This window comes from Acomys minous (genome assembly GCF_964271855.1).
Source record: "Acomys minous genome assembly, chromosome: 14".
Lineage (NCBI taxonomy): Eukaryota > Metazoa > Chordata > Mammalia > Rodentia > Muridae > Acomys > Acomys minous.
Window position 1 is genome coordinate 3843814 of NC_140496.1, and position 21726 is coordinate 3865539.

A 21726-nucleotide genomic window follows, 5' to 3' on the forward strand; every position below is an offset into this window, starting at 1 on the left:
ACCTCCATGGCATCCTCTGCCCTCTCTCCCTAGCTCCTGCTGCGGACAGCACTGTGCTGTTGACTTGCGGCTTCTCTAGCCTGGCAGTGTACTCTGGCGGGACTCTGCAGCCTCATTTGTGTCTGTCCTGGGAAGACTGAAGATGAGGACGCTGCCCCTGACCCTTGGCCTACAAAAGGGAGCTCAGGATCAGCTGCGGCTCACGCTGCCTGTCCAGGACCTGGAACCCTCACTCCTCTGCCACCACCTCCAAGCTGTCCTTAGTCAGTGTGCCTCTTGGGGAGGCAACACCACTAACTGGGTCCGACCACGGCTCACCCCTACATTTCATCTGGACGAAATCCAGCTGGTGGACGGCCTGCAGCAGGGGTTCACTATCCAGAGTCAGGTCAAACTCCGCAGAGACTTTGGGCTCCAGGGCACCTTTGACCCACTGCTCCTGAGACACCTGCACACGCTTGATCAGGGCATCCGAGATCTTAAAGGAAGCAGAGACAGAAGGGTTGGGTTTGCAGAGGACGCTCCCAGCCTTCGTGGGGAAGGGCTCGGCTTTGTCCATAGCTCAGTGAAGGTTAGGGATGGATTGACCCTGGACCTTTGAGCCCTGGGCAAGCTGTGTTGTTTCAGCCAGAGTTCAATCACACAATCATGTTAATGTATTTCTTTTTTTTTTTCTGTATTTCTTATATATGTTTTTGTTTTTTAATTTTTGTGATCACGTTGGTGTAAAGAACCACCATGGAGGTGTTTTTGTTTTTGTTTTATGTGGGTAAATTCTTTAATGACGTCATGGTGACTTTTTTCAGCTACACAAACCTATCTGTCACACATCTATTTGGCCAGGCCTCTTACTTTGCAGAGTGAAACACAATAGCAATTTGTCCCTTAGTGTGAATAAAGCACTTCTCACGTCCTGCAGTTCGGAAGCCCATGTCCTCCCGCTGTGTCACCTCCCAGCTATTCCAGAGCTCCCACTGCATCCCCTGACTGGCTGCATCACGCCTGTGGCTCTGCCTTCTGAGACCTGGCACCTGTCCCCAAAAAGCCGTGATGCTCACTTCTTCTTCCTTCATCTTCTTCATTGTCTTCCTCTCCTCCTCCTCCTCTTCTTTTAGATTTATTTTTAATCTTATGTGTATGGATGTTTTGCCTGCGTGTATGTCTGTACACTATGTGTTTGCCTAGTGTCAAAGGAAGTTAGAAATGGCACGTGATCTCCTGAAACTGGAGTTAGGGAGCATTGCGAACCACCATGTGGGTGTTGGGAACCAGACCCAGATGTTCTTTCTGGAAGGGCAACAGATGCTCTCAAACCCTGAGGCATCACTTCAGCCCCTCATGCACCCTCCTTGGGGAGTAAGCGATGGGACTGATCACTTCCTCAGGTAGGTTGCCACATGACCATCTTCCTGAGAGTGCATACCCTCAAGTTAGCCTGATTGGTGGAGCAGTGGCCCTGACAAGGCTGCACCCACTCTGGGGGAAGGTTGGTTCCGCCCCTGGCCTCCCTGTGCAGTCTGTCCAGCTCATGTGGCATGAAATGTGTTTTCCCATTCCTGGGGAGAATACGGGAGCACAGCGTTTAGTCCCTAGAGAGGATGGATACCTTTCCACCTCTTGTTTATGGCTGATGCAGGGTTAGGGTCCCTGCTAGGGAGGGTCAGAGCCCCGATGCCAGGCCAGGCCTTCTGGCTTCACACAGCCAGGGAGGGACAGGGGCTAGAGCGGGAGCCGGTTCAGGAAGAGCAGGGAGCATTGGTGGAACTGAAGGAAGCTGCCTGCAGGAGGCCCCGGGGATGCTCACCTGCAGGAACCCAGAGGGGTCATCCTCCTTGATCACCTCCAGGCAGTACTCCATGAGGCCCGTGGACTGGCGCAGCTTTAGTGTGCAGTGGTTGATCTGGTCCCAAACCATCTGCAGTGGAGGGAGGGAGGGAGGGAGAGGAGAGAGGGGGAGGGGAGAGAGAGGAGAGAGGGAGGGAGAGAGGGAGGGAGGGAGGGAGGGGAGGAAAGAGAGAGACAGAGGGAGGGAGGGAGGGAGAGAGAGAAGGGGGGAAAGGGCAGGGAGGAGGGAGAGAGAGGAGAGAGGGGGAGGAAAGAGAGAGAGGGAGGGAGGAAGAGAGAGGGGAGGAGGGAGAGAGAGAGAGAAAGAGAGAGAGAGAGAGAGAGGGAGGGAGGAGAGAGGGAGGGGAAGAGAGAGGGGAAGAGAGAGGGGTTATGAGGGGAAATGTCAGGTTACAACAGAGTGAGAGTGGGGTGCCTGAGCTGGGAAGGGCAGTGTTGCTCTGCCCCACCCCACAGCCACCACACTATTGTGCTCCTGAGTTTTGCAGCCTTCACTGGGATAGCAATGGGCCCACCTCCAGCGCAGCAAAGCCTCCTGAGCTCTGGACAGCCAGGCACACACAAAGAGCACAATGACAACTCCCTGTGTGGTGAGGCTAGCTCCCTGTCCCTGTGTGGCAGGGCTAGCTCCCTGTCCCTGTGTAGTGGGGCTAGCTCCCTGCCCCTGTGTGGTGGGGCTAGCTCCCTGTCCCTGTGTGGTGAGGCTAGCTCTCTGTCCCTGTGTGGTGGGGCTAGCTCCCTGTCCCTGTGTGGTGAGGCTAGCTCTCTGTCCCTGTGTGGTGAGGCTAGCTCCCTGTCCCTGTGTGGCAGGGCTAGCTCCCTGTCCCTGTGTGGTGGGGCTAGCTCCCTGTCCCTGTGTGGTGAGGCTAGCTCCCTGTCCCTGTGTGGTGGGGCTAGCTCTCTGTCCCTGTGTGGTGGGGCTAGCTCCCTGTCCCTGTGTGGCAGGGCTAGCTCCCTGTCCTTGTGTGGTGGGGCTAGCTCCTTGTCCCTGTGTGGTGAGGCTAGCTCTCTGTCCCTGTGTGGTGAGGCTAGCTCCCTGTCCCTGTGTGGTGGGGCTAGCTCTCTGTCCCTGTGTGGTGGGGCTAGCTCCCTGTCCCTGTGTGGCAGGGCTAGCTCCCTGTCCTTGTGTGGTGGGGCTAGCTCCTTGTCCCTGTGTGGTGGGGCTAGCTCCTTGTCAGCCTCTGACCTGCCACTGATCAGGGAGAACTCGGTGGGTTTGTCTGCACCCCCATCCCCAGTACACAGGGTTCTCTTCCAACACACAACCTGTTCTCCTTAAAGTCCTGATTCCTGAGCCAGGTGCGGTGCTCAGGAAGACTGAGACAGGCACTGAGTTTGATCATTTGCAGCCAGCAAGGACTACATAGCAAGCACCTATCTGAAAGAACCAAACAGATACACACTGAAATAGTGTTTCCCGACATGGGGATGTAGCTCAGTTGGCAGAGGGCTTTGTCTAGCATGCCCGAAGCACCTGATAAGCCTGGGAACAATGGCACATGCCTAAGATCCCAGCACGTGGGAGGCGGAAGCAGGTCATTCTCAGCTGTGTAGCAAATTTGAAGCCATCACGACTACCTGAGACCTTCTCTTAAAAAAAAAAAAAGTAGTGTCTGCTGATTCCATCAGATACCCCTAGAACAGAGCTCCTAGGAACCACTTCAGAGCGCTCTCAGCCTCCAGGCCAGGAACTTATTGCCAAAGAAGGGACAGGACCCAGTGTCCCTTAGCGGAACCTGGCTTCACACACCATTGCTGGTCAGAGTCTGGAGAAGGAGACACAGCTGGAGACCTGAGCAGGGCCAGAGTGTGTCCATCACTGTCCACGCCTGCTGGGCAAGATGGGCGACGTTCCCTTCCTCCCCATCCCTCCCTCCCACCCCCCACGCCCCCCATCCCCACCTCTGCAGACCCAGGAGTTCAGAGCAAATGGGAGAGGGGAGACAGCAGAATGCCGCAGGCCATCTGACTTTGGAGACGCTTGAGAGTGCCTCCTGCCTCCGGCGTGTAACTGGACCAGCCAACTGGGAGCCTCCCGGCCACATCCGTCCATCCACTCACCCATCTAAGACCACAGAGTGCTTAAGGCTGGTGCCACCGCAGCGGGGTGCAGACGGGGTGTGGGAGTGGGGGGTGGGACACCGAGCTCTCACCTTCAGCTTGTGTTCTCTCTCTTTGGTGACCTTGGTGAGCAGCTTCGCTTTCTGCCGAGTCAGCGCCTCCACCAGGGCGTCGCACTGTGCGACCAGGCAAGCTTCATAGTCCAGTCCGTTTTCCTGGGGGAAGCAGAGAACTCTGAGGAGATGCTGTCTGTCACCTGTGGTCCTGAGGTGACAGCTCCTGCCAGAGCTCTTTGTGCTGTTTCCAAGTTGGGGGGCAGCATGTGTGCCGTGCGTGTGTGTCTGTGTGGATATACATGTGCACGTGTGTATATGTATTTACATATGTGTGTGTGACAAGCATGCTCGCTTCAGATGAGGGATGTTAGTGACCTTTTTATCAGTTCTGTCTTCTGTACTCTCTGTACCACAAGCTTTGCTTTTTTTAATAATCAGAAAAACTTAATCAAGTCGGGTGTGGCGATCCATGCTGGTAACCCTGGCACTCAGGGAGGTAGAGGCAGGCATATCTTGTGAGTTCTAGGCCAGCCTGGTTTTACAAAGTGAGTCCAGGACAGGAAAGGCTACACAGAGAAACCCTGTCTTGGAAAAAAAAAAGGGGGGGCGGGGGATCAAACAGAATAGTGTGAGTGAGTCTGTGCCTCGGTTTCCAGGTCTCTAGGACCTGGGTGGATTCTGACTTCTGGCTGTGAGCTGAAATGTTCTGAATCTTAAGTCCCAGGACCACACAGTGTGGCTGTGTCTGAAGCCAGAAGTTAAAACGAGGCCATCAGGGTGGCCCCAGTCCAACCTGACTGGTGTCCTTATAAGAAGAAATCAGGACACAGATGCACACAGAGGGACAATCACACGAGGACACAGAGAGAACTGCCATCTGCAAGCCAGGCAGAGACGCCTCGGGAGGAGCCAGCAGGTGACCTTGTGCTTGCAGCCACCGAACTGAATCCATTCTGTCTGTTGCTGCCTCTGCCCCATCTCTGATCTCTTGCGGTGGCATACAGAGAAAGCGAATACATTTGCGTGCATGAAACATCAGAGCTCTGTGACTTAAGACGCCCCGGGGGAATTGGGCGGGAGTGGGCATTACATGTCAATCATTTTAGCCCTCATGAGGCTGAGGCCAGCTTGGGCTTTGTAATGAGACCCTGTATAAAATATTTTTTAAATTTATTTATTTTATGTGTATGAGTTTTCTGCCTTCATGCACACTAGAAGAGGGCATCAGTTCACATTATAGATGGTTATGAGCCACTGTGTGGTTGCTGGGAATTGAACTCAGGACCTCTGGAAGAGCAGCCAGTGCTCTTAATCTCTGAGCCATCTCTCCAGCCCCAAAATAATATTAAAAAAAAAAAAAGATGAAGAAAGGTGGGGAAGGAAGAAGAGGATAAAGAAAAAGAAAGGCTCAGGGCTCTCAGTTCTTTTCTCCAGCAAATCATGCAAATGCACCAGACTTTCTCTGTGCAGAGAGTATGCGCGTGCTTGCACTCTCTCTCCCTTGCATACAGCTCACTGAAGCAACACTAGCTGATTTCTGTATGTTTTCCAGGCTTAGTATGGGACATAGTGTTTGTCGTGTCTAAGTACAGAAGGTGCCACCAGCACGCAAGCGACTGACAGTGGCACCTTCAGCTCCCAAAACTGTACAACCAGACAGGTCAAGCCTCTAAAAAAAAAAAAAAAAATCATTGCTGAAAATCCCAAGACCTGCCCTCCTTTTCTTCCTGTGTTAGACAGACAGCCCGCCCCGGGGTCTGCTCACCTGGATCTGCTGCAGTATGTTCTTGAGCTGAACCAGGAACTCCTTTGCCTCTTTGGCCTTATCTGAAACCCCATTTAAGGCCTGAGACAGCTGGGCCTGGAAAAGACATCACATGATGGAGAATTTGGTTAGCGTGGAAAGTGTGCGCCTGCACCCGTCACGAGAGCCAAACAGGTCCCACTGAGAACCTGTCGTGACTTAAAAGGAGGCAGGTGGACTCACAGGCCAGACTCTGTGCCTGTTTTCCCTTTGGTGTTGCTGCTGTTTTCTTGAGGGGCTGGGAGGGAAACTGAGGACCTTGTCCATGCCAGGTAGGCATTCTATCACTGAGCCACGTGTCCAGACCAACACAGACCTATTTCCAGCCAGGTCCTGGTAACTTGTTCTACTTTCACTTTTATTGCCGTGATAAAATAACCAAAAACAAGCAGTGTGGGGGAGAAAGCATGCATTTGGCAATCCCAGGTTAGAGCCTGTTTCTGTGGGGGAAGCCAGAACTCAGAACACCACACCCACAGTTAAACACACGGAAAATAAATGCAAGGAGCTACGCCCACTTGCTTTCGGCCCAGCCTCTTCCTCTCTTCTATAGCTCAGGACTACTTGTCTAGGAAATGGCGCTGCCCACAGTGGACCAAGCCTCCCACATTAATTAGCTAACTAGACTTAGTTAATTAATTAGTTAGTTAAGACACTACCACCACACACAGAGAGACATACCTACAAGCCGGCCAAATGTAAGCAATCCCTCACTGACACTCTCTCCTCTGGTGATTCTAAGTGTGTCAAATTGACACTTAGTCCACACTCTGTCAGCTGATCCCAAAGCTGCATTAAAGACTAGCGAGCTGCCGGGCATGGTGGTACACACCTTTAACCCCAGCACTTGGGAGGCAGAGTCATGCAGATCTCTGTGGGTTCAAGGCCAGCCTGGTCTACACAGCAAGTCCAGGACAGTCAGGGCTGTTACACAGAGAAACTCTGTCTCAAAAAACGCCAAACCAAACCAAGCAAGCAAACAAACAAAAAAGACTTGCGAGCTAACTGGAACTAACAGCCTCCTCATGCGGTCTCAACAGCAGCCATCTCATGCCCAACAGCCTCTAAGACTAGTCACCCTTTGTGCCACTGAAAGGGACTTGTGGGGCAGAGCAGTCACAGGGCAGGCTGGGAAGGGGGCCAGTTCTGAGGTTTGAGTGCAGGTGTTTGGAGGAGCCAACACAGGAACCAAGACGCAAGGAAGAGCTGAGTGGAGCTGGAGAGATGGCTAAGTGGTTAAGAGCACTGGTTGCTTTTGCAGAGGACCCAGGTTCGATTCCCAGCACCCACATAGCAGCTCACAACTGTCTGTAACTCCAGTTCCAGAGGATCCAACACCCTCACACAGACACACATGCAGGGAAAACACCAATGCACATAAAATAAAATAAAGAAAAGAAAGAGCTGAGCATGGTGGTTTACACCTGTAAAAACAGCACTCAGAAAGCTGAGACAGGAGAAAAGCCACGAGTTCAATGCTAGCCTGAGTTATAGAGTGATGGCACCCTGCCAACTATTTTTGTTTTGTTTTGGTTTTGGTTTTCCGAGACAGGGTTTCTCTGTGTAGCCTTGGCTGTCCTGGACTTGCTTTACAGACCAGGCTGGCCTCGAACTCACAGAGATCTGCCTGCCTCTGCTTCCCAAGTGCTGGGATTAAAGGTGTGCACCACTACGCCCGGCCCCTTGACAACTATTTTAGACTAACACACACACACACACACACACACACACACACACACACACACACACTCACACACACACACCAGCCTCTCCTGAGGCTGACAGAGGCTGAGGAACTTACTTGAGGACACAGTTCCAAATGAACCACATCTTTGAATTCAATCCTGTTTCCATCACTTTGTTCAGCAATATAACCTGAGGTTGGGACAGCTCTGTCTAGGCCAGCAGTTGTCAACCTGTGTGTCATAACGTGTTTTTTTTTGGGGGGGGGGGGAGGTTTTTCCTGGTCACTTAAGACCACCAGAAAGCACAGATATATATACATTATGACTCGTAATGGTAGCAAAATGAAGTAGCAACAAAAATACTTTTATGGCTGGGGAGTCACCACAACATGAGGAACTGTATTAAAAGGCCGCAGTGTTAGGAAGGTTCAGAGCCACTGGTCTAGGTGTTTACTGAATGTGGCATGGCCCTGGAGCCAGCCAGGGGAACATGACAATTAGGGCAAGCCACCATGCTTGTAATTTTCACAAAAGGGCACAGCTATGACAGATGTCCGGTCCAAGCCCCACCACAGTAGGGTGCAGAGGCGAGAGTGTGCTCTCCCGCACCACCTGGATGGGGAAGCGTGCTTCACCACTCTCGGCCTTTAGTACTTGTCCGTGCATAATCATGACCGTGCCGGCAGCTTTCCTTGTGACGTGTGGCACACAGTGTGCTTCATGACAGTGCTGGTGGCTTTCCTTGTCATGTGTGGCACACAGTGTGCTTCATGACAGTGCCAGTGGCTTTCCTTGTGATATGTGGCACACAGTGTGTTTCATGACAGTGCCAGTGGCTTTCCTTGTGACATGTGGCATACAGTGTGTTAAGTCAGGGGCCAGGGCTCAGTAAATAAAGTTCTTGCAGTACAAACATGAGGACCTGAGTTTGAGTGCCCAGCACCTATGTAAAAACCAAGTAAGCCTGGTGCTGGGGCTAGGGTCGGGGCATGAAGCCAGATCTGCAAAGTTCATTGGCCAGCCAGCCCGATCAATCGGTTCGTGGTCTCTAAAACAAAGTGAAGAGCCATTGAAGAGGATACAAGGCATGGACCTCCGTATCTACACTCTCCCCCAACACAAGGGTACTCATACATGTACACAAATGCACACGTGCACACACCCTCACACACATGTGCATATGCAAAGAAAAAAGTGCACAACGTTTGATATAAATGGCAAGTGACCATATTCTAGGATCACCGTCTCTGTGGCCTGTTTCCTCTGCACATCCTGGATCTGTGAGGCATTCCAGTAAGCTGGTACAGCAAACTTACACCCAGTGTATTCCCTGGGTCATGAAGATGCATGCCACATCTAGGAAAAGTCACATCAGCATTTCCCAGCTGGCTTCTGTCATCCTGTGAGATCAGCTGATTGCTTCTGACACAGAAAAAGGAGGAAATCAGAGGCAGGCAGGCAGGAATAGAAGGAGGGAGGAAGGGGGGGGAGACAGAAGGGGGGCAGGCAGGCAGGAGGTGGAGAGGGAGATAGAGGAGAGGGAGAGAGGGAGGGAGAAGGGGAAGTGGGGGAGGGTGATCCAGCAGTGAGCTCAGACTGCTCTGAAATGTGTGCCTGGAAAGAAACGTGACTGTTGTATTTGTCTTTTCGCACACGTCCCCTGGAGTGACCTATTCTTTGTGGGTCTCTCTGCTCCGCCAGTCAATGAGCAGTTAATAGTGTCTTTTCTGAAACAGTAATCTATGGTATTGGCATTAGCGTACACTCCAGGCTCACATCTTATTCATTACTCAATAAAGGTCCTTTCGGCCTCCTGGGTGCCGGCTGCCCTGCTGGGTGCTGGGAGTATGAAGACATAATAAGGCCTGGCCAGTTGTTTAATCACAGGACCCTTAAATTACGCTGTTATTTCTGTGTGTGGTATATGAAGATGGCTCACTCTGTCAGCCACGCGGCATCACGGACAGGCGTGGTCAGCCACATGGCATCACAGACAGGCGTGGTCAGCCACGTGGCATCACGGACAGGCATGGGTAAGAGCCTCACTGAGACAGACTTCCACTTTCAAAGCCGGTTCTGGTATAAATGTCCATTGGAGACCTTGAGAATATCCAACCGGTGGGAAAGCAACGAGGAAACAAGCCCAAGTCACAGCTGCAGGCCAGGTAGTAGCTCAGGTCACACCCCACCAGACAGGAACAAGCCTGGCAGGGAGGGGGGCAGTGGAGGGCACAAACCCAAAAACAGACTCTCAACCTTTGTCATGTAGCTAGGCCACATGCCAAGCCGAGCCAGGCAAGGTCCTCCTCAACCCAAAACCAAAGCAGCATCTTTGGGACCAGGCAGCTTTTAGTTTTAGCGTCCTAAAACCAAGACGAGCTGTCTATGGTTAGGATACCTCAAGTCTTGGTTCTCTCAAAACCCAAACACCCACTTGGATCAGGCCTCGGAAACTGTAGCAGACCGGCTTCCGTGACAACACCGACTAGTGAGAATTTCTCTCAGTTCGTCTCTCAGTTCGCCTCCGCCTCCTGAGTGCTGGGATTAAAGGCGTGCGCCACCCTGCCTATAGCTCTCCAGTGACATTTAAATGGGGATAAAGATCAATCTGTCTTTCCCTCTCAAGACAGATGCCCCTTCCATGTGGCCCCTTGGTCCCTCTGTCCCATCAGTCTCCCCCGCTGTCTGCAGGTGCTTTTATAAGTTCCAGGTGGGAAAAGGATGGCTAATAACTCAATTTTTCTCATTTTTCATTAGAAGACACAATGTCATATTTTAATAACTCGGATTTGCATCAGCATATCAACACCAGGTACTCTGCCAGTAGGTGAGTTCTAGTAAGCTACAGATATGGAACATGGCCGGGCAAATGGGGCTGTGTGGTGTTACCCTGACCACAACACAAGGGAAAACAGAACTGCCTGCCTGAGGAGCACAAGGCAATGCCAAATAACCTGATATCCATGCCACTGGGACCCAGGAAAGACGGGAGATGCATGTAGAAGAGGAATGTGCAGACAGGGCAGGCGACACTGTTACAACAGGACAGCAGACGGCAAAGCGCTCGCACGGGATGCTGAGAGCATCCCAGCACAGACAAACACAAAAGCAAGGGCTTGCCTCTCAGTTCCCCTCCTTCTAGCCTCTAACTACGCTTCCTGTTCTTTATTGCTCACAAACAAGGCCAGATTGACCTTGTTGGAAATACACACCACAGGGCTGGAGAGATGGCTCCGCCATTAAGAGCGCCTGCTGTTCTTCCAGAGGTCCAGAGCTCTGTTACTAGCACCCTCGTAGGATGGCTCACGACCGTCTATAACTCTTGCTCCAAGGAACCTGACACGCTCTTCTGGCACCCACCTGCATGTACACACACACACACACACACACACACACACACACACACACACACACATACACACAAGGGACTTGGGACTTGAAGGTGGAAGAAAAAGGAGTTCTGCCCACTGGACAGCAGCAGGGATGCTGAAGCAAGAACCTAAGCAGAGGTGGGGAGATGTCTGCGGTGCCCGTGGTCAGACGTACAGCAGTGTGTGGACAGGGCGTGGGCAGACGTACAGCAGTGTGTGCAGACAGGGGCCAGGAGCAGAGACACAGGTAGGACACGTGCGTGTGTGCATGTGCACATGCAGGTGGGTGACAGACAGAGAGCGGTGGGATCATGGGAGCCACTGGAGGGCAGAGGCTGGGCAGTGTTTACTAATTTATTTTATTTTAAACTCTCTCTCTCTCTCTCTCTCTCTCTCTCTCTCTCTCTCTCTCTTTCTCTCTCTCTCTCTCTCTCTCTCTCTCTCTCTCTCTCTCTCTCTCTGTGTGTGTGTGTGTGTGTGTGCGCGCTCATTTGTAGAAGTCAGAGGACAACCTTGGGTGTCATTCTTCAGGCACCTTCCTTCCACTCTTTTTCTTTGAGACAGTCTCCTTTGTCCGGACTAGGCTGGCTAAGGGACCTGTGTATGTCAGCCTCCCACCTCACGACTGCTAGGATTACAAAGGAGCCCCCGTGCCAGCTTTTGATGTGGATTCTGCGGATTAAATTCAGGCTGTCCCTTGCAATGTGAGCACATCACTGACGGAGCCACCTCCCTCCCTGGCCCTGTGCAGAGGGAAGATGACAACTCCTGAAGCATCGAAGGGAGGTCACAACTCTCTCATGGACGGATTGTATCACAGACCCTCCTCAGAGAAGGGCGTGACGGTGAAGAGCTACAATCAGCTCCGCTCAAGTCAGGCAGCGGCTGGTAGCTGTGTGGACTCACTGCTCGGTGCCTAAGCAAGCATCCAGATGGCGCTGATCTGCAGTGACAACGGGGCTTCGTTCTCCCTCTAGGAAACCTTCCTAGTTAATCACATTTCATTAATCTCCTAGTTTTGTAGACATTACCTAACCAACTAGGATCAAAGATTGGGGGCTGGGTTAAGCCCAAGTACTTGCCTAGCACAGGCCTGACCTGATTTTTTTTTTAAATGGATGGCGATTATGACTGTCATGTTTAATGTGTAGTGTACGTTTCTGAGTGTGTTTATGTGCAAGTGAGTGTGAGTGCCCAAGGAGGGCAGAAGAGCTGGCGTGACCGATGTTTGGGAGCCACGGGATGGAAATGCTGGGAACCAAGCTCTGGTCCTCTGTCAGAGCAAAAAAAAATTAATTAATTAATTAGGCAAGCTCTTTTTTTGTTTTTGTTTTTGTTTTTGTTTTTGTTTTCCCAAGACAGGGTTTATCTGTGTGGCCTTGGCTGTCCTAGACTTGCTTTGTCGACCAGGCTGGCCTCATCTGCCTGCCTCTGCCTCCTGAGTGCTGAGACGAAAGGTGTGTAGCCACCGCACGGCTTGACGGGCCATTTTTAAACAGACCTGTTTTATGACTTGCTATTCAAGCTTACTAAGCCCCAAGTTCCCTTGACTGAAAGTGACAAGGCTGTGGCTTATACGTTCAGAAATAGTTGACTAGAAAATAAAGCTAACGAGCTGCAGCCGAGTTGGAACCATGTCTGCCCAGCAGCACAAAAACCTGGGCTCAAGCCTCCCACCCCAAAAGGCAGCTGTGATGGCCCAGACCTGTCATTCCAGCACTCAGAGGTGGAGGCAGGAGGATCAAGTGTTCAAGGTCATCCTCAGCAACAGCTTGAGGTCAGCCTGGGACACACAAGAGACTCCGGCTTTCCACAGTTTGTGTGGTAAAGGACTTTGCAGGTGGGGCTCTAAGTGGGGCAGAGGGATTGGACTTCTCCACTGCAGGGCTTTTCTGACCTTCCACTGGGGATGTGACTTTTGAGACTTTTAGCATTTGTTATCTTCTCGGGTGAGGGTGAAGCTTATTCTCCACTGCTTTCTAGGACAGCTGAGATGCAAATGAAAGGAAACCCAAGCACCATCAGCAAGCCAATTCCCTTTCAATCCCAAGAAGGCAGCAACAGAAGTCACTGGTGCAGGAGCACCCCCACCCCACCCCACCCCAGGCCCTCCCACAGCCTAGCAGCGGCAGCCCACCCTCTCCCAACCAGAAGGTCCTGAACTCCTAGCTACCCCCAGCACCCAGAGCCAGCTGAATATGGGGTCAAAACTCCCAGAAGCCCAGCTGCGAGGAGTCCATTTTCAAAGGACATTCTTCTCATGTGACCTGTAGTGACAGTCACAAACCCAGAGCTTCAGAGCCCCAAATGCAGCCCCATTAAGATTTCTGAAACACAGATCCTGACTGGACCGGGGCTCACTGGGCCCTGTCCATCTAGTTCCCAGGACAGGGAACTGTGCAGAAATGCGGGCTGCACTACCAACAGCCAGGTCAAAAGGTGTTCTTCTGAAAAGGCCGGGCCCTGACGTGTTTCGGTTTCATAGGCAACCTAGCATCTACTGCACCACTCGATCCCTCCAAAAGTAGACATCGGTGGTCAAAGGTCAAGGTCAACAAGCGTAGCTGTTCTAACAAAGTCTGCCTGATGCCTAACCCTGAATTGCCTGGGATGGTCCTTCTAGTGAGAACTTTGGTGTCTTTAAAACCCCAGTTATGAAGCCGGGTTTGGTGGCTTCCCGCCTCCCAGCACTTGGAGAGGCAGAGGCAGGTGGATCTCTGTGAGTTCGAGGCCAGCCTGGTCTACAAAGCGAGTCCAGCACAGCCAAGGCTACATGGAGAAGCCCTGTTATGTAAATATGTTTTTGTTTTTATCCAGGTGTGGGCTGTGGGGCTGCATCAGATTGTCCACAGCAGCAGACTATCTGCCTTATGTGTGCTCTGGCAATGGTGAGATTATGCCAGCTGAGGATAGTTTAATTATGGGATCTCTCTCTCTCTCTCTCTCTCTCTCTCTCTCTCTCTCTCTCTCTCTCTCTCTCTCTCTCTCTCTCCTCTCTGTATAGCCCAGGCTGGCTTGAATTCTGGAGAACTGGGGTCACAGGCCTGCACCACTGCACCCGTCACACCTAATGTTTTCAGGCAGGGCGCTGGCTGCCCTGAAGCAGGACTCTCACACAGGCCAGGAAGCGCTGCAACCCACAAGGGACTTCCACCTTTCGTTGTAGTGGGGTGGTGGTGCAGGGTAAAGCGCTGCTGCTGCTGCTACCGGTAGACTAAAGAATGCCTCCTGAGAACGCCTTCGCATCAGGAGTCCTTTGCGAGGGTTAATCCGCTTCCAGGAGAATCATATAAAAATGTGTTTAGACAAGACCTGCAGGTTCCCACACTACTTTTAAAAGGTGAGAATCAGCCGGTCTCAGTGTCACCTAATGTCTCCTTGCTTGAGAACCACTAATCAGATGCGCGGAAGGCATCTCCAGCCTCGGAAGCTTGGGGACACGCCGCCCGCAGCCCACCGAGGCTGGGGTGTGGGTTCTGTTTAGGCAAGAACCGGAAAGAGCCCGAGACTCTCAGGCTTGCTGAGGAACTCACACTACAGTGCGGAGTCTGAAGCGAAGGTTCTGGTTTATTCTAGAGCAGCCCTCCCTCCCACTGTGCACCTGCTGGTCTCACGCCCAGCGTCAAAGCCGGAAACTGTGTCAGCTGTGTTCTCTCCACATCCCCCCCCTCCAGCCCCGAGGAAGATTTCTATGTTGCTTTGCTTAATACAAGGAAGTGTGTGCGTTTTCACGTGGGTGTGTATATGTGTATGAAAATGTGTGTGGAGGCCAGAGGTCAACACTGGACGTCTTCCTTGACTGTCTGTGCTCCATGTTACTTTTGTGGGGCATAGAGTCCGGAATTAACTGGGTTGACTTGGCTAACAGGCAAACCAGCCCCGGGACCTCCCAACTCCACCTTCCTAGTGCAAAGATTACAGGCATATGCTTACTTTCCTAGTGCAGAGATTACAGGCGTATGCTGCCGTACATTTGCTGAAGATCTGAGTTCAAATCTTCATGACTTCACAAACCCATGTCTCCAGCCCTTTGCTCTGTTTTGGACTCTTTGTGTGTTTGTGTATATAGGCACACAAGGAAGGGTATATCTGCATTTGTGTATGCATGCAGGTGGTGGAGGGGTGTGTGTGTGTGTGTGTGTGTGTGTGTGTGTGTGTGTGTGTGTGTCTGGGTGTGTCTGGGTGTGTCTGGGTGTGTGTACAAGTTCTTTCACTAGCCTAGAGCTTTCCAAGTAGCCTGGGCTGGCTGATCAGGGAGCCCCTGGGATCTTCCTGTCTCTGTCTTCCAGTCGCCCCCAGGGCTGAGATAAGGTGCAGACCGCCATGGCTGTTTTTTATGCTTACTGCTGGTGATCAAACCTCAGTCCACACACACACACACACACACACACACACACACACACACACACACGTCACTGAGAAAGCCAGAAGAGGGCAGTGGGTTCCCTGGAGCTGAAGACCACATCCTGTAGATGCTGGGAACCAAACTCTGATCCTCTATAAAGACAATGAGTTCCTACCCACTAAACCAACTTCCTTCTGCTCCTCTGCGAGAACAACAGGTAGTCTGAACTGCTGAGCCACCTCTCCATGCCAGATTTCTTAATTTATAAAACGCTGTCTACTCAAGACTCAAACAGGAAAGGCAGCTACACTCACTACCATGCAACCTACAACAGAATGTGTATTGGGGACAGTCATCCTGGACAAAGGTTCTCAGGCATTAAAGTAAAATCAATACCCAAAAGAGATGAGGAAAGAATCTGCTGCCCAGTCAACGTCCCCAAACCCAGACAGGCTGCGTATGGGATCACCACATGCCTGTGATCCCGGTGACAGGCAGGCAGAGACAGGAGGAGCCCAGGGACTCAGTGACCAGCCATCTTGGCTCATCATCGGTAAACTTCATTCAGTGAGAGACCTTGTCCTGGAATGTAAGGTGGACATCAGTGGAGGAAGACACTGGACATGAACTTCTGCCCTCTACAAGGGCATGCGCAGGTGTGTACACATGCACATGTGCACACACAGATAGCACCACAGGCACATAAACTCAATAAAATGAATGAAACAAAAATTGGAAAGAAGCACATGAAGACCAATGGGATGGGAAATGTTTTGGTGAGTAAACACACTTGGTACCAAGCTTGACAACCCAACCTAGGTCCGTCCAAGGAACCCAGTTGGTGGAAGGAGAAAGCCAACTCCTAAAAGCTGGCCTCATAGCAACACACTCGCACCAGTGCATGCACAAGCGCACACCGGTACACCGCTTTTTTTTTTTTTTAGACAGGATTTCTCTTGGCTGTCCTAGACCTGCTTTGTAGACCAGGCTGGCCTCGAACTCACAGTGATCCACCTGCCTCTGCCTCTGCCTCCCAAGTGCTGGGATTAAAGGTGTGCGCCACCACCGCCCAGCTATAGATGTAAGTTTAAGAAACATAACAATTAAAGAAAACGGAAATAAATCGAGAAAATTATATCTACAGTCACCAGCTGCTGCTTTCTCCAGGACAAGGGGCTGAAAGAGCAGGCTGCTGCTGCCCTGCAGCCTTCTGCAAATTCATGGGTTAAGCACAAGTGCCATAAAATAGCAATTAACACTTAAACTGCTTGAGTACCACTCTGGGGGCTACGCACAGAGAATCATCCTTACCCCTTCCCACAAGAATCCAAACTAGATGCCGCTTCCCATGGGTTCACAGTTAAGGCAGCTTAAGCAAAGCTGAGATGTGGAACCAAGGCCGTGGGACCCTAGAGCAGGGCTTCTCTGCAGGGGTGTAGTTCACAGCAGGGGCTGCACCACTGCAGGGTCTCCAGATGTGGAGCAACCCCTTCAGAGTGCCGGGGGGTGGGGGGGAGGGGCTGTGGTGAGAGCTCACAGTGGCACTGCTGAGAGTCTCTGCTCTAGGGCATTGAACAGGTTTTCTTTCTTTTTTTTTTCCTCCTTTATTAATTTATTCTTGTTACATCTCAATGGTTATCCCATCCCTTGTATCCTCCCATTCTTCCCTCCCTCCCAATTTCCCCTTATTCCCCTCCCCTATGACTGTTCCTGAGGGGGATTAACTCCCCCTCTATATGATCATAGGGTATCAAGTCTCTTCTTGGTAACCTGCTGTCCTTCCTCTGATTGCCACCAGGTCTCCCCGTCCAGGGGACATGGTCAAAGGTGAGGCACCAGAGTATGTGAGAAAGTAATATCCCACTCTCCACTCTACTGTGGAGAGTGTTCTGTCCTGAACAGGTTTTCTACTCCAAGGTCTAATTCAAAAGGCTCTCTACTTACTTTTTTTTTTTTTTCATTTAAAAGTACATTTGTGTGTTATGGTTTCCGTCTATAACCCCAGCATTTGGGAGGCTGAGAAAGAGGATTGTTATGAGTTCAATGCCAGCCAGAACTACCCAATCAGTAAAAGAGGATCTGAATCTCCTCCAAGGGGCTGGAGAGGTGGCTCAGTGGTTAAGAGCACTGGCTGCTCTTCCAGAGGACCTGAGTTCAATTCCCAGCAACCACATGGCGGCTCACACCTGTCTATAGCTCCAGTTCCAGGGGATCTGACACTCACACACAGGCATACATACAGGCAAAATACCAGTGCACATGAGACAAAAATAAATAAGTAATCAAAAAACTCCTCCAGGTATTAAACTATCATAGCAACATGTGCTTATTGTAACAGCTGTAAGTATATAAAGTAACCATGTGTTCCACACAGATGAACTCTCTGTCTGGTGGCTCTGGGCTGTTTGTAGTTTGTGTGGTGAAGTACTTTGGCCAGCTGCCTTATTTTCCTATGGCTCCACTCTATCCAAATGCATGCAGTATTTCTCGTTGGAAAGTCTGGGCACCTCTTACATCCTCCAGGGTCGGTTTCTGAAGGAGGGATGCGTGAAACACAGCCTCTTTAAGGGTCCATGAGCAAGTGACTCTAACCGGCCTGTTAGGAGGCATTGAGGCTTGTCAAACAAGGCTACGGGACGGAATGTCAGGTGCAGAACTGACCTGACCCTGCCTTGAGGGCTGGTGAAGGGTCCAGGCAGGTTGTCACGGCTTTTCCTCTCCCCTCGTGTCAGAGGAAAGAGCAAAGTGCCAGGTGTACGTAGCTAAAAGTGGCACTACCCCAGGCCAGTGCGGGGGAGGGGCTGTAGGCAGATGCGCTTGGTCTCTTCGCACAACTTGGTCTGCCACTCCTCCACACTTTCCGTAGCAGAGCTGCAGGCAAGAGAAGGAGCCTGGGGGAACCGCATCCCTTTCTCTGAAGGACACACACCCAAAAGCTCTTGCATAGCCCAAGAGACATCACCTCTTTTCTACAGGCTGAGAGGAATTCTGGGCATAGACTTTGCTGGAAACTAATTAAAGGGGGGATTGAAATCTGGAAGCTGAAAAGGAAAAAAATCTTGTCTGCTCAGTGAGGTGAAGCTGACAGAGGCTATGTGGTACAAGGTGAGCACCTGGTGCTCCAGGGTGCTTGAGCAGGGGCACTGCCAAGGGTTTCTATGGCCAGCCGGTCACAGTTTCACTTTAAACTCCTGTTTCTCATTTAGAAGGAGGAAGGGAGCTCTGATGCCTTACATGTTCAATGAGAGCAGAAGCAGGTTCTGTGCTTTGGCAACAACCCTTTGCCTCAGAAAGGAAACTTAACAAGTAACTCACTTCCATAACCCAGCAATCCAACAACCAGAGGCAGAGTACCTCATCCACTGAGCATTGGACATGGAGTGACTGCTGGGATCCTTGGATGGATGGATGGATGCATGCATGCATGGAAGAACACATGGATGCAAGGATCCATGAACGTACTGATGGGTACACAGATGCATGCATGCCCGTGTGAGGCATAGGTGCATAGGTGGAGGGAAGATCGGAACATGAGTGGATGAATAGCCGAATGCATGGAAAGATGAACAAGTGGATGGATGGGTGGATGGATGGATGGACGGATGGATGGATGGATGGGAAGATGGATGATGGATGGATGGATGGACAGATGGACGGATGGATGGATGGAAAGATGAGCACATGGATGGATGGATGGGTGGATTGATGGATGGATGCCCGGGTGGATGGATGGATGGATGGATGGATGGATGGGAAGATGGATGATGGATGGATGGATGGACAGATGGATGGATGGACAGACGGACGGATGGATGGAAAGATGAACAAGTGGATGGATGGGTGGATGGATGGATGGACGGATGGATGGATGGAAAGATGAACACATGGATGGATGGATGGGTGGATTGATGGATTGATGCCCGGGTGGATGGATGGATGGATGGATGAGTGGATGGATGGACGGATGGAAGGACGGGTGGATGGAGTGATTCCTTGTTTGGCCCTCAGGCCTACCCTCTGGCAGTTTCCCGGGAAGTGGTCTGGAGAATCTCTTGACTTCTGCCCAGGCTGGCATCCCTGCACAGCCAGCGCTCGCTCACCTTGTGCTGCTTCCACGTTGCTCCCAGCGGCTTCACCTCGTGCTTGCCGTGCCTGTCTTCCTCCAGGCACAGGTAGCACACGGGGCTCCGGCAGCTCACGCAGTACATGCTGTAGTTCTCCATTTCGTGGTCGGGGCATGTGGGGAACTTTCGCGGAGCGCTAGCCCCCGCACCCCCTGGGCTCCTGCATCCTCCTGCACTGGACGCGGTGGACGGGCCGCCTGAAGCGGGAGTAGCCTCTGGGGGTGTTGGCGGCGGCGGCGGCTGAACTAGCCTATGCTTAGCGAAGGGGCCCCGGGACGGGTGGCACTTGAGCTGGCAGGTGGCGCAGTAGAGCACATCGCATTGCTCGCAGAGAGTGGCTGCCGGCTCCGGTGGGGTGCGGTCGCACAGCTGGCAGATGGCCACCGCCGGGGCTGCAGACGCCCCTGCAGCAACCCCACGGCCCTGCTGGTACCTCTGCACGATGCCCTCCAGCAGCCGGTTGCGCTGGAAGCCTCGCAGGCCGCGGTGATCCAGAGAGGCGCTGCGGTGGCACTGCGGACAGGTGATGGAGCTGGAAGATGAACAGAGCGAGGAACAGGCGGCGCCCCGGGCCGCGGCGGCAGAAGAGCCCGGGGGCGCAGGCACCATCGGCAGCACGCGGACTCCATTGGGGGACTTGAGACTGGGGGTGTAGGAGCCATAGCCGCTGTCAGTCTCGCTGTACAAGCTCAGCTTGTCCGCGTGGTCCCCGCCACCGCCACCGGCCGCCCCGCCGCCTAGGCCTCCAGCTGTGGTAGCTCCGGCGCCTCCGCAAGTCGCGCCGGCGGCTGCGTCCTGATCCGGAGGGGGCGCGGCGGCAGCGGCACCCCGCGAAAGAAGGAGTGGTGGGGGCAGGTGCTGCTCGCCGTCCGGGGTCTGAACCGCGATGGTGCGGGCGCAAGGCAAGCAGACATTGTGAGAGCAGGGCAGGATGATAGGCTCCCGGAACAGGGATCCGCACACCGGGCACTTCAGCTCCTCCTCCATCGCCGCGCCCGGGGCCGGAGCCGCTCGGGACCAGCGAAGAATAATAGTCAAGGCTAGGAAGCCAAGCGCAGCGGGGCGGGCGAGGTCAGCGCTGTTGAGACTAGAGGCATGGGTATTACACCAGCATGCTGTCTTCACCCGCGGGGGGCACGCCCCTCTCTGTCCTCAGGCCACCGCCCTAAGACGCTTGGCCGCCAGAGAAGGGAGGGATCCTCACCTCCTGAGGGCGAGGCTCCCCACTAGAGGCAAGCGTCTGAAGGTGGCCAGCAGCCCTCGCGGTGGACTCCGAGGTTGCCTGGGTGATGAATCAGCAGCCACGGCGCCGTCCGGGTACCTCGTGCCTCCACTCCACGAAGGACCAGTGACCGGATGCTGTCAGCTAGGCTACTGAGCCGGGCTCTGCAGCGCGGCTACCCTGCTCCTTCTGAGAGCAGGAGCCCCGCCCCTACCCAGCTCTTGGCAGGAGCAATAGCGGCAGGGCCAGGGTTGGTTCAGCACACCAGACGGCGGACAGCGCCCGTGAGCGCGTGGAGAAGGAGTCCGCACCAGTTCCCGGTGCGCACCGCGGTGCTGCCCTGGCCACCTCGGCATCCCCCAGCCCGGAGGGCTCCGTCGTCCCGCTCCCCGCTTGCTGTTCTCGCAGCTGCCTCCTCGCAGGCCGGTATTAACCCGCGTCCCCGGCTCGCTTCGCCTGCTCCGGTTCCTGCGGCGCCCCTGACCTTGGCCGCACCAAGCTGCAGCGGCGGGCGGGGGGCGAGCGCCCGCTGGCTCGGGAATCCCCTCCCGGCCCCGCCGCCTCCCGCGCCCGCCGCGCCGTGCGCCCAGGAGTTGTAATTTCCAGAGCGAGAGTAACGGGGCGGGGGGCGGGGAGCCAGGCGTCAGCTCAGCGAATGAGGGCTCGCCTCTCGCTGCTGGCAGTCAGGGGCCGGTCGGAGGGCTTCGCAGGGAGGATCATTGTGGAGAGCAGCTCGTGATTCGGATGGAGACAGCGTGGTGAATTATCACGGCGCCCCGCCCCGCCTGCCAGAGCTCCCCTGGCGGACTCCCGCCCTGCCCACTCCCGGCCACCATGAAAGCGTAAACAGCAGCCCCTAAAAGGGCAGTCGCTTGGAGAAGCCTCCCCCCCCCCCAGCACAGCGCGACAGTCGCTTCCTAAATCTATTTCCCCCGCAAAAGCTTTCAAGGCACAAAATGTCGGACAGCCTCTCGCCAAAGGGCGAGGTTTGATTTACGCACCGCTCCGCAAGCCTTTTTGTCCCCTCGGTTCTACCGAGGCTAGTCGTGGACGTTGAGGCTGGGAGCGGCGGCGAGGACTTGGCGGGGACACCGTGAAGGTTGCCAAATACAACCTCCCCAGGCTGCTCGCGGGTGGGGAAAGACTAGAGGCAGCGAGCAGGTGTTTGCTTTATGAATGGGAGCTTCCTGCAATGTCGCCGCCCGCGCGCCTG

At 53.3% G+C, this 21726-nt stretch overlaps 1 protein-coding gene across 2 annotated transcripts in view; it reads right to left on the reverse strand.

Moving 5' to 3' along the window:
- The window catches only part of TRIM67 (tripartite motif containing 67), a 30440-nt gene extending 10114 nt beyond the window's left edge, over positions 1-20326 (reverse strand). Inside the window, exons 1-5 of one of the 2 annotated variants that reach the window (XM_084756302.1) lie at positions 19268-20326; positions 5728-5823; positions 3999-4121; positions 1805-1915; positions 325-478 (exon numbers count right to left, since the gene is read on the reverse strand). In XM_084756302.1, the coding sequence (XP_084612428.1) occupies positions 325-478; positions 1805-1915; positions 3999-4121; positions 5728-5823; positions 19268-20278 (1495 nt within the window). In that variant the 5' untranslated portion in view covers positions 20279-20326. Of the gene's footprint in view, positions 1-318; positions 479-1804; positions 1916-3998; positions 4122-5727; positions 5824-19267 lie in introns of both variants that reach the window. The other variant, XM_084756301.1, reaches the window with a different exon arrangement.
- Between the last annotated feature and the right edge of the window lie 1400 nt (positions 20327-21726).